This window comes from Salvia hispanica, chromosome 6, assembly GCF_029641045.1.
Source record: "Salvia hispanica isolate PSC_SH4W2 chromosome 6, Shi_PSC_v1, whole genome shotgun sequence".
NCBI lineage: Eukaryota > Viridiplantae > Streptophyta > Magnoliopsida > Lamiales > Lamiaceae > Salvia > Salvia hispanica.
Genome location: NC_142697.1, coordinates 32908554 through 32925090, shown reverse-complemented (window position 1 = coordinate 32925090; position 16537 = coordinate 32908554). Strand labels below are relative to the sequence as shown.

The window sequence follows — 16537 nt, the reverse complement described above, 5'->3', positions numbered from 1 at the left end:
ATCTTAAACTCTAAAGATATTCTGCATATTATAGATAAAAATATAATTGACATAACGTAATATATTTCAGTTGAAACAATTTGAAGATAAGGAGAATGAAGATGACACACATGTTGAAACGGATAGAGAAAATCCACTGGATAAAGAAGACAATATTGTTGAGGTAAGTATAACTAAAATCCATTATATTATTTTTATAAAATGAAAGAAATGTTGTTGACATGACTTGATAGTGTAGTTGATATGATTTATAATAATTATTGACATGGCTTTTACGTGTAGTTGACATAACTTATAAGTGTTGTTGACATAGCCTCTATGAGTAGTTAACATATTATGTACCGTAGTTGACAAGAGAAAGAAACAGAATACATATCCCTACATCGCCAGTTTCTGATCCTAAAGGGATGAGCCAAATCTCGTCTTTTGTTATTTAGAATTAATTCAAATTAATTTAATATTAATTATAAATTACTAATTTAATAGGCTGTTGAAGAAAAAGAAGAAGAAGGAACAAAAGAAGACACAATGGGTGATAACAATAGTGAATCAGCCTCTACTATTTCACCACCAGCTGCAAGTTCAATGGATGACGCACATGTTGAAATGAACAAAGCAAAGCAACAGGAGAAAGGAAAGGAGAAAGAAGAGAATATTGTTAAAGTAAAGTAACTGAAACTAAAATTAAATATTTTTTTGTTTTTATGAAATGGCTTGAAAGTGTGGTTGACAGTTGGTTATAATTGTTATTGACATAATTTGTACGTGTAGTTGACATGTCTTATAATTGTTGTTGACATGATTTGTATGTGTAGTTGACATGTCTTATAATTGTTGTTGACATGATTTGTATGTGTAGTTGACATATCTTATAATTGTTGTTGACATGATTTGTATGTGTAGTTGACATGTCTTATAATTGTTGTTGACATGAATTTTATTTGCTGTTAACATGGATCTGTGTGTAGCAGACATAGTACGTATTGTAATTTATATAACTCTTATGTGCGGTTGACACGATATGCACCATACTTGATATAATTATACTAGTTGTTGAGATGGCTAGTATATATAGTTGACATGATTTTTAATTGAAACTAACATGAATTTTATTTGCACTGACAGAAGACTGTTGTTCCATTCTCTGAGATTCCTCTGACAGAAGCTAGTGTGAAAGGTCTGATGATAAAACACATTCCGACCCATTCCTAAGCTCTCTAGTTGACATAAGAGCTGTAGATACAAAAACATACCTGGAATCTTATGAAAGAACTGTCTACTACTACATACTAGAAACAGAAGGAACAGATGAGTATGCATTATTTAATTATTTCATTGATCTAAAAAGTATTTTTAGTTTTCTATGTAGTAAACATAATTTATGAATATTGTTTCATATGTCATTTGTATAACTTCATTTCAGAAATGCATGCGTTTATGAAGATGATTTTACTTGGCCGACCAAGGAATTGTTTTTATCACTGAAGCCCCATGTTGAAATTAATGTGGGTGTAATTAACGCGTGGGCTTCACACCTGAACAACAGAGAAAATGAAAGGCCAACAACATCACTTTCACGCTTTTTTATGAGTACATCTCCATGTGTAAGTAATCTTAAATTATATGTAAACAGTTTGAGTCAGATGTCTCCCTAACCAAAAATGTTAATTGCAGAACTTCAATGTAACAAATCGGCAGGAAAATTGGGATGCTTCGACAGTAAAGAGAAATTTTATTTCTCAGATAGATAATGAGGTTGAAAGAAGACCAGATTTCAACTGGAGAAAAATTGATTTGGTAATAAGATCTAAAAATGATATCTATGTTAGAATATGAACAAGTATTCTATGGATATAATTATATATTTCATGTCATACAGGTCTTCTTCCCAGTTTGTGCAGATAACCATTACTACCTTGTAGTATATTGGATGAAGAAAAACATCATTCACATCATAGATAATATAAAGCCACATAAAGATACAGATCCGTTGAAGAATTATGACATTGATATTGCTTTACTGGTATGCTTTTATCTATGTTATAAACATATTCTCTATATTGTGTTGAAATGATTTGTTTAGTTATTTATATATTTTGCAGAAAGATATGTTCGAAGCATACTTCATAGAGAAGAAATTGGTAGATCTTTCAGAAAATATAAACAAGTCTTCATTCAACTTTCTGAATTTAGAATGAGCCACAACCACAAACATAAAGGACTGCGGTGTCTATTTGATGAGGCACATGGAGACCTATGTTAGGAAAAATGGCAATGATTGGGATATCGGCTTTTCTGCTCGTAGTCTGAAGATTATCCAAATACTCAAGGGAAGATATTACTGCACGATGATTGCATCAATTTACAATAACCAGAGATCGGCAATGTTACAACTAGCTCATGATTGGATGGAAGCAAATATGGACAAATTGTATAAGCTAAACAACAAATACAAGAAGTTGTTTACTTGTAGAAAGAGGAAGTGAACAAAAACTGATTTTAATGTTTGATGTTAACTTATTTTTTGGATTGGTTTTAAAATGATTATTATGCATTCTAACTTTTGTTGACATGACTAGTATGTGTAGTTGACATGACTTAAAATTGTTATCAACATGTTTTTTATGTATTGTTGACATGGATGCGTAAAACAATTATCAAATGTGGTTTTTAAACTATGCAATCTTTAATAATATGTCAACTATGAAATCAGTACAACAACTTAAATAGAAATGTCAACAACTTGAAGTGAATGTCAACAGCTCAAAAACAATTCTTGTAACTAAAAAAAATTTGTACCTATTTTTCTTAATTTTTAAATTTTAAATATGTACTGGCAAGATTATCATAAAAAACAAGTTAATAGTTTCCATATAAAAACTCAACATTTTGTCCATACCTTAATTATCAAAATGTCTATAATTTATAGGAAAATTTTGAACATCTTGTCAATAGGCTTCATATAAAATTTCAGATAACTCAATATTTGGAACAAATTCATGAATTATGGTCATACAATACATATCAATATAAAGCAAATTAAATGTCAAAAACAAAAAAGAAAATATAAATAAACTATATGTAATGTGAATAACTAAATAAATGTCATGTCAACTGCCTTTTTTTCAAATGTTAACGATGTCGACTGTCTTTTTTTCTAATAAAATGGCGGAAAAAAAATTTAATTCAAAACCCTCTATTCTACAAACTATTTCGCTAACTCACAAAAAAGCATAGCAATAAATGCCAACAAGAGAGAGATGAGCTAACCTCTATTCCATCTTCTACTCTCTCACAAATAGGTTACCGCTCATATACAAACCCTTCATCTACTCGACTTCATCTCTTTTCTAGATATCTAAATCGATTAAGAGTATTAGGAATGTCAACCGGACAAAAAAACACAAGTGATTCAGTTGGATCGTCGGCCGTTCCTGGAAAAACATCAGAAATGGAGGTTAACAGCAAATCAACAAATAGTACTGAAACGACTCATTCAGGTTAAAGATTTCTTTCGTTTATTAATTGTATGACTTCAATTTCAGTTTTTTAAAACACAGGTTGATTATTTAAAAGATTTTATTTTTAGATTTCATTATATAATAATCTGATGAGTTAGACTTTTGCTTTTTTAAAACAACAGAAGAATAATTTTGAGGTTAAGTAGTATGTATTTAAATTTTTATGATTATTGACATTAGAAGATGTCTGTTGACATAGTAGTATTGACATTTTATAAAATAAATGTTAACATAATGTATGTGATGGGGTTCGGTGCACCTTGCACAGCGGAAGACTTGTACAAAACAAATAAATCAGACACGGATCTATTTGACCGATTATGCGATTAATCAATTCACATGTTAAACAGATAATTGCATGCTAGAACGCAAATAATTCATGCTCATAGAAAGTAAATCCTAAAACATGAATTCTACGGTTTAGGGTTACCGATTTTGATTCTCCAAAGAATCGTCGATTGCTCGCGCCTTCTCCACGTGATGATCTTCAATACTAGACCATGGATCTTCTCTCTGGTTCCCGAACTGTACTCCAATATCAGTGTGGGCTGATCTTACTAGAATACTAGGACTTAAATAAAGAAGACAGAAGAAATCCTTTTGAGAATAGGTGAAGAATTCGAAATTCTCCAAAGCTGGAGATTTTCAAAATTTTCGAAAATTTTTGAGAATAAAAATTGTGTTGATTCTATCTCCTTTATTCTCCTATTTATATTAAGTTCCTTTTGGGCCCAGACAGGGATCTATGGAAGGTTTTGGATATGGGCTACCCCAATTAGCTTTTTACTAATTAAATTGAACCCACAATTTAATACAAGCTTATATTGGAATATTACGAGCAGCCACTACAGAAGTAATATTGAACTCTCCCCATCCAAATCCGAAATTACAAGTAATCCGGGTTTCCGTTATTTATTACTTATTTCCCGCGCTTAAGATATAAATGTCCATTAATTAATTAATGTCTGCTATGGACTTAATTAATTAATATCTTATTAATTCCAAGAGTGGACTTAGCAAGAAACATTTATTTATTATTCATAGAGCAATAAAACTCCAACTGGCCAGTTTTCCGAATAGTAAAACCTTGTTCGAGCTCCTGTTGAGGACATTATCAAACGAGACTCACCTCGCGCACGTTTCAATATAATAGCAATCCTAGTACCGCTAGATATTAATCACCACTACCCAATATATCAGGATTATTGGGTTGTGAAAAACCCGCACCATTTGATAAGTCAAAGTAGTGCATAACCAATACCGTATGCTCAATGCTAACATATGTAGATTAATAAATAGTATTTTATCAAGACCTAGTCTTTAGATTGCATAATGACACGTCTTGCTGTTAGATCCGTTCAGTGCTATACCACACCAATGTTATCTTATTTCAGTAAGGCTTAGAAATATGCGGACTGACATTGCAACCTTTCACGATAGGTGGCCAAAGCCTATCTTGATTGTGAAATTCTTCTTTTTCTTTTGCAAAGCATTGCATAGATCTGACCGTGTTACCTTAAAGTGGTTGACGCCCACAACCGGTCTACTAATAAAAGACTTAGACTTTGTTTACTTATTATGCATTTAAATGTTTGTAAAACATCTTATAAATGCACAAGCAAACACAATGTAATAATAATAGTGATTCTATATCGAACTACCATTCATTTCACAAGGTGAAAGAAAAATCTGCTTGGTTGTTCTCTGATTATATCCTTTTCACCATAATGTCTTTGCTGCATACTTGATCTTTAATTAATTTCATCCTCATATGTGATTGCTTAGCTTAATAAACTCGTGTGTCCCTTCAGTTAGCCTTCACTAGAGTAATAAAAATAATTTCATACTCAAACTTACGATTAAAGCTATTAGGAAGATATTCCTAAACTAAACACATATTCAGAGGATGACTTACTCGATCACTGATTAGTCATAAAACTAAAACAGTGTAACCCCAAGGACATTACATGAATGACTGGTAAACTAGAATATAGTTACTAGTCTTTCTCAAGCACTAGAGTATATTCATTACCTCAATCAAAATCCTTTGCCATGGTTAATATGATATATACTTGCAATGCATAAGCACAACTAATATCAAACTTAGTACACATTATAGCATATATGAGACATCTATCTCCAAAACTAGTCTCTTTATTCTTAATCTCACTAAGCGTCAAACAACACTTGACTAGAGACAAGACAATTCCATCTTGAGAGGTATAAACCTTTTCATGGAATTTCTAATGCTTGAATGTTCCAAGCAATGTGTAGATATAGGATTCCTAAGAGAATCTCAACATTCTTTCTAGCATCTTAAAAGGACTTAGATGCTAAGAATGTAATTAGTTTCTCTTAAATCATTTATCTTAAACTGGGTAGATAACCAGTTTCCTATGCTAGATGCCAATCTTAGTTGTTTGCAACTTTTGTAGATTTCATCATCGTAGAGTACCAATAATACCACATTTAATGCACTTTCAACTTCCTGGTGCTTACAGCACTGCAATATGGGCAAAAGTCAAATTCCAGACATTTGACAATTTTGATAAAACACATATACTCTGATTTAGATGCTTGCCTAAGACCACGAAGGTCTTTATAAGCTTCCAATCATGCGTTTCTTTCCCTTAATTACATATCCATTAGAATGTTCTAGTAGATGATTTCCTCAAGACTTCTATTTATAGAAGGCTGTCTTGACAATCATAATACATACATTCTAATTTATGTAAGTTCTAATAGACAATAGGATCAAATAAATCCTGGCACAACGATAGCGAGAAGATAATTCTCTTTGGGCATAACCCATTGTCATTGTCTAGCCATTTGAGATCCACATTTACACTTGCTGTAATACCCGCCTCTTAAGTCGCCTTAGCTTACAAATTTATTTATTTTTTTTTTTTTTTGTCGTGCTTAGGAACGCATGCCATCCTTTAGATGTTTGTTAATGTTTGATTTAGTTGTTAACCTTGGCTGATATGCCTAACTAAACATTAAGTTGCGAAATACAAATGAGAAGGGAACGACGAACGAATGAAAAATGAAGTCGTGTTTAATTGCGTTGGTAAACAAAATTTAATATTTAAAAGAATACAAGGTCGACGTCATGAATGAGAATATATGTACACACCCCTGAGCTTACTACTTAGCTTACTTGTTGAACTCATGAAACCACAAAAAGGAATTTAAAATACAAAGGAAATGTTCTTTCGGGCCTTCTCTAACCAAGTCCACGTTACACCCCGTCGCGGCCCATTAAGTCAGCCCTTTGGGCCGAGGGCAGCCACATTTGGAGCAGCCTACGCAGCCTACACTTCTCTTCCCCACCTGCAAAATACAAACAAGATATTTAATGCATATGTACAAGAGAATTAAAAGAGCCCCTTTGCAAGAGAAATGGAACAAACTTGTTTTACCCATAATAAATCTAGAGCCTCCCCAAAAATGGCAAGTCAGCCCCTACACTCCTTTCCACTCCCAATGTCTCTCTTATGCACCCTGCAATAATCAGACAAGTTATATGAATGCAAGAGTACTTGTACTCCAGAATAGAAACAAAATAAATTAAATAAAAGTAGGGTGAAGACCATCAGAAAGGATTGACTGCAATAAGAGAACAAAGAGCTAAAGCAGCTCCTTAATTACTCAAGAGTAAACAGCCAACTAAAGTGAACATAAGACAATGAGTTACAGATTTGATTTTCTGCCAATATCCCAACCACATGTAGACTTCTTTTCTCCTATATATTTTCTTACACACACAACACTCAAATCAGCTTCACATCACCCATACACATTAAAGAGAAGAAACCGAGAGAGATTGTCTTTGTGAAAGAGAGCAAAGAGAGAAAGTAAAAGAGAACAGATCTTCTACACAAAGGTTTAACAACCACCATCACTAGAGGTAAACATACACACGACCCCTTTATGATTCACTCATCTTCTTCCATGTAGAGCACCATCGCATAAGCACATTATGCTGAGTCCTAATTTCCTTTTCAAGATGCAAGACATGGCTTCAACTAGGATTTTTGCCTTTTAGTTTGGTTAGCTCTTCTTTTAGGAACAAAGTTTCAACGACATTTTTAATCATGCTAAAACAATAGGGCCCCTTTCACTTTAACACCTATGTTAAACCAAGAGTATGTAAAAGGAACAAAACTCCACTGATGTGTAAGATAGAGAGAGTTAGGGAGAGGGGTTAAGTACTTAGCCACTGCCCGGCGAAGCAGCGGCAAAACGAGGCGTCGGTGAGGCTTGGTCAGTTCCGAGTCTAGCCGATGGAGGAGCGTATGGCGTCGATCAGATGCCGTGAACCGTCCTCGAAGCAGATGCTGCTCCGGCAGCAGGGAAAAATGGCGACGTGGGCGTCGACGACGCCGTAGCTGGCCTAGCGCCGGAGAAATGACTGTGATGGCGCTGTGTTGTCGCAGAGATGGAAGGAGGAACAAGCTGTCGGCGGTGCTGGCGGGACAGAGCCGTGAGTGCAGAGAGAGAGAGAGGCGATGATTCCTCTCCTTCTCCAACGGCGGACCGAACGAGAGTAATGGTAGAGGGATTTACAGAGGCGATGCCTCCCCTCTTCTTCCGACTGCGCAGCAACGCGAAGGAGCTGGTTCCGTGACCAGCGGCGGCAGCACCGTGGAGGAGCTGAAGTGATGGCTCTGAAGCCGCTGTTGTGTAATCGACAGTGTAAATACGAGAGCGAATCAGGGAGGAGGAGCGGGTTTCCGGCGGCGTGAGGAAGACGCCGACCGGAGCAGCGAACAGCGAAGCCGGCGAATCGCCGGCGAGAGAGGGGCGTGAGGAAGAGACGCCGCCGCCTCCCTTCTAATCTAGGGTTGGAATTGGGGTTTTAGTTGAATTGTGAATTGAGAGAGAGAGGCCGATGGTTTTTGGGAGTGTATGTTTGGGCCCTTCTCTCTTAATTGTTTGGGCTTCACTAATTAAACAAAAGTGGGCTAGGATTGTAAATTAAATCTTGGGCTAAGGAAATAGTTAGAGATGGGCTGCCCTTTTATGGAAGTTAATTATTAAGCCTGGACCACCAACTAAAATAAAAGTATAGGCTAAGAATTTAATTAAATCATGGGCTCCCCTATGATGTTGATTAAATAATTAATGGTTCGCTAATTATTTTCACGAAGACGAGCCTAATTTTCCGGACCTTAGCTTAAGTGCTCGGATGATTAATTTTAAGAAATTATAATACGCTAACGATGAATAGACCTCGAGCCTAATTTTTAGTACTTAAATAAATGGCTTAGGAGGTAACACCCTCTAGTAAAGCGAATAAATTCCTCAAATTTAATTAAATCTGCTGATTTAATTAATACTCAAGAATTCTAGAACTCTTCTAGAAAATTTAGAGAAAGAGTAAAATGATCACGCACTTAGGATGCATTCATGTTTAAGCTTAATGGATACCTCAAAAATCTAATTGAGTATCATTTTATTTCCTAAAGGGACGTCTTCGAACGTCATCTAAGACCAAGTTAAGGAATTTCCGGAAGGAGCTTTAGCTTTTGAGGTGGGCATTCTTTTAAAACGTGTTTCTAGTATGAAAATGTGAAATTTTGCTCAAGTATGTTGTCATGCCATGTTTTGTTTTATGATTACCTATCTGCTTGGCTATGCCAATTCAAGTTAAATCGAATTCGGGTCCCAGTAGGGCCGCAAACCCTACTCGGACTAGTGTACACATAAGGGGACCGTGAGCTAACAAAAGGGGTTGGCCGGTCCAGTGACCGTCGTGGAATGTGGCCACATTCCCGGTTCACACAAGGTTCAGATATGGTATATCTATGTTACGTGATTGCGCAATCAAAATTCTTATGAAAGGAAAAGTATTTAGAGACTCGGGCCTTTTAAATAAAAACCCCGTGATCTCTCAACTGTGGCTTGACAATTAAAATCAAAACTGTTTTTGGCAATGTGCTCACTGAGTATATCAAATACTCAGCCCTGCATGTTATTTTCAAATGTGCAGGTTGAACGTGGACGGGCAGGCGATGGTGTTGGGCATGAATCCTCGCATAAGTCAATAGGTAGCCCAGGGTAGTATGCTCCATACATACTGCCTTGTCTTGGACGTTTCCACTGTAATAGGATTCTATGTTAGAAGGATTGTGAACCTAGACCGCACTCTGACTTTATGTTGTCCCATTTCACTTTCACCTGCGGGACTTTTGTCCTAGGCTTCTTCTTTTAAATCATGATTATTTTTCATCCCTTGACTCTAAGGTGCTATTGAATCACGTTTAGATGCAGTCACTATCATTAGGAAGTTTGTGGTCGTGACAGAGTGGTATCAGAGCACCGTTCTTTCGCTCTGGACCCAAGAACCTTCTTTCAAGCCTTAGTCTAGAATGATAGCACTAGGCTAGAACATGACTTAAATGGAAAGTTAAAGGACCCAACACCTCGACTCGTCACGTTCAACCGCAGCAATGAGGTAAGAAAGAAGTTCTTACCAGAAAATTTTCAGTTATTTATGAAAGGACTTGATAAAAGGAAAAATGATTTCTTTTAAAGATATTTCAAAAATATTCAAGGATTTCAAGGAAAAGCATGTAAATTCCATTTTTCTACGAACCAGAGAATTTCAAGTTTAAAATGTTAAGCATAAGGATGTCTTACAAATGCTAAAGTATTATTAGTTATGCATGCCTGATTATGTGAAGTATGATGATAGATCGAGGAAGTTTTTAGAAAGTTACGAAATGACTAATGCATGCAAACCTAGAACGCCTAAGGAGGTACATTAGGCTAGAGTAGCTATGAACGAATAGTCGTGAATGACGACTCTTACACCGCTTCCAAGAGCGATGAAATCAACAGAAAGATGCAAGATAGGGCGAACCCCTAACTTGTCTTGAAAATAGAACTTTAAATGCGAACTACGGCGTACTGTGTTACGACCTTTACGTTTAAAAAGAGAAAGAACGTCCAAAATTATGAGGGCCCACGAGTCACTCAAAACGAATGCTAATACGATCTACCCTATCGGAGAAAAACCCTAATAGGTTATCGATGCGACGGCTAGTACTATATATTTCACTATGCATATTACTTCTATACGTTATTTTCTCTTTTCGCGTTTTTGAGAGCCATTCTTTCGTACAGATGGCACGACAGCGCTACACCCATCGTAGGCCGCTCCGAGCTGGCGCGGATTCTGAGGCAGTGATTCGCTACTACCGGTCCTACCGCCGCTGCCATGGGGATACGCTGGCAGAGTTCGTAGCTCACTACGCAAAGTTATGGGAGGAGGCCAACTGTCACGGGGTGAAGCCCTACGAGGGTATCATGAGGCTCGTCGGTCTGTTTCCTGAGGAGTGGCAGAGTTGGATGACGGCCACTGCCGAGTTGTACACGTCGTCCCCGCCTCCCACATATGAGCCTATTGGGGATATGCCCGGTTTTCTTAGCGCAGTCTCCGCAGGGTGCTTCCACTTCGGTGATGGGCCCCCACCAGGGACGCAGGCGCCCGGAAGCGAGGGATTCCGCAGGTTGCCACCCTTGGCCCTCATGCGGGGTGCAGGCGGAGTATTCGAGGAGGGGCAGTCGTCTCGAGCTCCCGCCCACGAGAGGGGCCGAGTAGAGGTTACGCCCGACTCGAGTGATGAGACCGAGTCTATGGGGAGCAGCACGGCGGATGAGGATGACGACGAGAACCCAGAGGAGGAGGGCGTAGACGACGATGAGGTCAGTGAGGAGGACTCCGAGGGAGAGGACTCGGATGAGGAGCCCGAGGAAGTTTTGGAGTGGGGCGAGATGCAGGAGGATGGTTCCGCTGAGGAGGAGCCACAGGTTGGCGACCTCGCTGATTTGGAGTTGGAGTTCATTCCCCCACCACCAGCCGGACCACCACCAGAGATACCTCCACCCCCAGTGGAGCCCCACCCGGAGACGTTACGGTTGTCCCAGCAACCGATAGATTTGACTTCTTTCAGCGAGCTGTATCATCGCATTTGGCGTATGCGCAGAGAGTTGGCCGCCGGGACCGATATTCCCTTTGCACCAGTGGCAGCCCCGGGGCCATCAGAGCCGGTGGCAGTGCCGGAGCACCCCGAGGAGCCGGTGCCTCCGATCGAGACGTCCCATCAGGGGACTAGTCATGGCGACCCGATGTGGATCAGCAGCGACTCTGAGCAGGACTGATTGAGCAGGCCTCAGGCGTGTTTATCGTAGTAGCTTAGCATCATGTTTTCCCTTTCCATGTATCGAACCTTTTAGGAGCTTTCTTTTTTTCCTTATTGCCCTCACATGTATCAGATTTTAAGTCCTCGCTAGAGGCAATTTTTTTCCTTAACTTATGACATGTGATGTTTCTTGGCTATGTTATTCGATTTTTTGATTTTACTCCTTATGTTCAAAAGAATGGTGCATTTAATGAACCTAATGCTTGCAATCATGACATTCGACGAGTATAAATCCATGTTAACCTTGTTATCCTTAGAACAGAATGCCACCAAGGAGACGTGCCGGACGGCCAAGAAGGAATGGCGAGGTGCCACAAAATGTACCACGAGGAAATAGAGCGGGAAGAGGGATGACCCCACCACCTCCTCCGCCGCCTCCACCTCCACAGGAGCGGCGAGTAGAGGAACTTTTTCTGAGACAAAACCCTCCGGTTTTCAATGGTTTAGGGGACCCAGTTGTGGCTGAAAACTGGATACGCGCCATGGAACGCATCTTCAACTTCCTGCACTGCAACGATCAGGAACGCTTGACTTGTGTGACCTTCCAACTGACAGGATCAGCTGATTTCTGGTGGGAGGCACGAAAGAAAATTTTAACACCGGAACAACTGGCTCAAATGACTTGGGATGAGTTCAAAACTGGAATGTATGACAAGTACATCCCGAAGAGTTACCGTAAGGCTAAGGAAGTGGAATTCTATAATCTGAAACAAGGACGGATGTCCGTTACTGAGTATGATAGAATGTTCTGCGACATGTCTCGCTATGCGCCTGACCAAGTCGATACTGATGAGAAGATGGCTGAGAAGTTTTGTGCCGGTCTGAGGTACGAAATAAAGATGGCCCTGGCAAGCCTTGGAGGGTTGTCGTACCCTGAATCACTGAGTCGAGCCTTGGATATCGAGGCAGCTATGCCCAAAGAGAAGTCAACTGTACTTGTTACCGCAGCACCACCTCAACAACAGCAAAACTTCCGAGAGAAAAGGAGGTGGGATGGAGATCGTGCTCCAAATGAAATTAAGAGGCCACAACTTGCTCTGAAGCCACCGCAGAATGGTGGAAGGCAAACTGCTCCAAATCAGATGATGGAGTACAGACCTAGAGCCCCTCCCTGTGCTAAGTGCTCGAAGAATCATCATGGGGAGTGCAAGGCTGGGACTGATAGGTGCTTCTACTGTGGCAAGGGCGGACATTTCTCCAGAGAATGCCCGGATAGGAACGCTGGAGTCAGAGGGAGACAGAACTACCAAGGGCAGCGTCCACAACTGCGGGCACTTCAAGCTGAGCCGAAAGGAAAAGCGGCCCTACCCCAAGCTCCGCAACACCAGCGGCAGTTACGGCAGAGGCTTCCCACTCAGCCCAGAGCTTTTGCACTGAGACAGAGGCAGCCTAAGACGGAGCCAGGGAACCAAGAGCAGGGCAATCTGGCAGGTATGGGAACTCTCCTCAACATACCTATAGCCATTTTGTTTGATACTGGTGCATCACACTCGTTCATATCAGCACCTTGTGTGGATACCTTAGAACTGCCTACTGACGAAGTAAAACATAAGATGAGGGTGTCCTCACCCGTAGGAGGCCTTATAGACATCACACGAACTTGCTCAAACGTAGAATTCAATATGGGAAACCTTAGGTTAGTGGCTCACAATTTGCATGTGATGTTGATGTGGAGCGTCGACATCATATTGGGAATGGATTGGTTAGCCGAAAACTACGCTACCATTCTTTGTAAGGAAAGGCAGATCTCGCTGCAATACCCAGGAAGGGAACCCACAATCTTCCACGGAATCTCCATGAGGCGACGAAAGTCCATAATTTCTGCACTACAAGCAACCACTATGATAAGGAAAGGATACCCGGCATACCTCGTTTACCTGAATGGAGAAGAGAAAGAGGACCGTAAGATTGAAGATGTAGCAGTGGTACGAGAATTCCCAGATGTCTTCCCAGACGCACTACCTGGATTGCCGCCAGACAGGCAATTAGAATTCACAATTGATCTCGAACCAGGATCGGCCCCAGTATCGAAGGCACCATACAGAATGGCACCTAAAGAGTTAGAAGAACTCAAAATACAGCTACAGGAGTTACTAGACCTAGGCTTCATCCGACCTAGTGTGTCACCATGGGGCGCACCAGTGCTCTTCGTGAAGAAGAAGGACGGAACATTGAGAATGTGTATCGACTACCGAGAGTTGAACAAACTGACGCTCAAAAACAAGTACCCTCTACCAAGGATTGACGACCTGTTTGACCAACTTCGAGGGGCTGGTGTATTCTCGAAAATGGACTTGAGATCAGGTTATCACCAACTGAAAGTCCGACATGACGATGTACCCAAGACAGCATTCCGCACCAGATACGGCCATTACGAATTCACTGTAATGCCATTCGGACTCACAAATGCCCCGGCAGTATTCATGGACTTAATGAACCGCGTGTTCCACCCATACTTGGACAAGTTCGTCCTAGTCTTTATAGACGATGTACTCATCTACTCGAAGAACGAGAAGGAACACGAGGAACATCTGAGAACCACCTTAGAGACGTTGAGAGCCGAGAAGCTCTATGCTAAGTTTAGCAAGTGTGAGTTCTGGCTCAACGAGGTGAATTTCCTCGGACACATAGTAACGGCAGATGGGATCCGAGTGGACCCTGCCAAGGTGGAGGCAGTACAACGTTGGCAGTCACCGACAACACCGAGTGAAATTCGAAGTTTCTTAGGTTTGGCTGGATATTATCGGAGGTTCATCGAAGGATTTTCTAAAATAGCCAGACCAATGACTCAACAGCTCAAGAAAGGAGCTAAGGTCAATTGGACGCCGGAGTGTGAAGCAAGTTTCCAATTATTAAAAGAAAAATTGACCACCGCACCAATCCTAGCCGTGCCAGCGCCAGAAACAGGCTATGTAGTGTACACCGATGCTTCAAAGGTCGGACTTGGATGCGTATTGATGCAAAATGGCAAGGTGATTGCATACGCGTCACGCCAACTTAGGCCACACGAGCTGAATTACCCCACTCATGATCTGGAACTAGCAGCAGTAGTACATGCCTTGAAGATTTGGAGACATCATCTCTACGGAGTTCGATGTGAGATCTTCACGGACCACAAGAGCCTTAAGTACTTCTTTGAGCAGAAAGATTTGAACATGCGACAACGCAGATGGCTCGAATTAGTCAAGGATTATGACTGTGGTATAAATTACCACCCAGGAAAGGCGAATGTAGTGGCAGATGCCTTGAGCAGGAAGACCATTCCCCAAGTGGCCACTTTCCTCACACAGAATGAGGAGCTCATACGAGAATTTTCCAAGATGCGGCTAGAAATAGTGGGAGCACCAGAGACGGTGGAAAGTAGGATCGCCACTCTAAAGATTGAGCCAGACTTAAGAGCCAGAATTGTTGAGGCTCAAAGGAGTGATGAAACATTAGAGAAAATTCGACTTAAAGTGAGGACGGGAAAAGAGGTGAGTTACCGCGAAGAAGCAGATAACGCCCTCACGTTTGAAGGAAGAATATGTGTGCCCAATGACGAGACTCTCAGGAATGAGATCATGAGCGAAGCTCACGAAACACCCTATACTGCCCACCCAGGAGGTACGAAAATGTATCAAGATATGAAGAAGCATTTTTGGTGGGATGGCATGAAGAGGAGCATAGCGTCGTTTGTAGAAAGGTGCCTAGCATGTCAACAAGTGAAGGCTCTACATCAACGACCCTATGGGAAATTGCAACCCCTGGAAATTCCCGAGTGGAAATGGGAGCACATTGCAATGGACTTCGTGACAGGATTGCCAAAGTCACAACGAGGGAATACTGCTATTTGGGTGATTATAGATCGCCTCACCAAAAGCGCCCACTTTGTACCAGTTCGTATCACTTACGGATCGGACAAGCTAGCTCAGATCTATGTGCAAGAGATCATACGGTTACATGGAGTACCGGTGACGATCACATCAGACCGTGACCCAAAATTTACTTCTAGGTTTTGGATAAGCTTGCAGCGAGAGCTAGGCACCAGGTTAAATTTCAGTACGGCATTCCATCCACAGACTGATGGGCAGTCTGAGAGGACAATCCAAATCTTAGAAGATATGTTGAGGGCCGTAGTGCTCGACCGCGGAGGAAAATGGGAGCCAGTATTGCCACTTATAGAGTTTGCGTACAACAACAGCTATCAGGCAACCATAAACATGGCCCCATATGAGGCACTGTATGGGAAGAAGTGTAGATCACCGCTTTATTGGGATGAGGTCGGTGAGAGAAAGACGCTGGGACCGGATTCAGTAGAGGAGATGATAGAGATCGTCCGCCAGATCCGTGAGAGAATCAAGGAAGCTCAAGATAGGCAAAAGTCTTACGCAGATGCTCGCCGAACCGATCTGCAGTTCAAGGCGGGAGACAAAGTTTTTCTGAAAGTATCCCCGTCTAAAGGAATTACGAGATTCGGCGTCAAGGGCAAGCTAAGACCACGTTTCATCGGACCCTATGAAATTTTAGAAGAAGTGGGTCCTGTGGCGTACAGATTGGCACTCCCACCGAGATTTGGGAACGTGCACAATGTTTTTCACGTGTCTCAATTGAGGAAATACGTATTCGACCCAAAACACATAGTCCACCAAGAGGAAATGGTTTTGGAACCAGACTTAAGCTATGAAGAGAAGCCAGAGGCAATCTTGGATAGGAAGGTCAAGGAATTGAGGAACAAATCTATTGTAACGGTGAAAGTTCTATGGAAGCACCATGGTCACAAGGAAGCTACATGGGAATTGGAAGACAAGATGAAAGAAAAGTACCCAG

The 16537-nt window shown here is 40.7% G+C and overlaps 1 protein-coding gene and 1 long non-coding RNA gene across 2 annotated transcripts; one reads left to right on the top strand and one right to left on the bottom strand.

Moving 5' to 3' along the window:
- Positions 1-6561: 6561 nt before the first annotated feature.
- Positions 6562-8256, bottom strand: LOC148923614 (uncharacterized). The gene is made up of 3 exons (XR_016132332.1): positions 7737-8256; positions 6944-7025; positions 6562-6854 (listed from the first exon to the last, which is right to left on the bottom strand). It is a non-coding gene; the product is annotated as an uncharacterized LOC148923614 (long non-coding RNA).
- A 3825-nt stretch (positions 8257-12081) lies between these two features.
- LOC148923613 (uncharacterized) lies at positions 12082-14884 on the top strand. Its single transcript, XM_089061556.1, has 2 exons — positions 12082-14480; positions 14875-14884. Exons 1-2 carry the CDS (start codon positions 12082-12084, stop codon positions 14882-14884), a joined length of 2409 nt encoding a protein of 802 aa, XP_088917682.1.
- The last annotated feature ends 1653 nt before the right edge of the window (positions 14885-16537 follow it).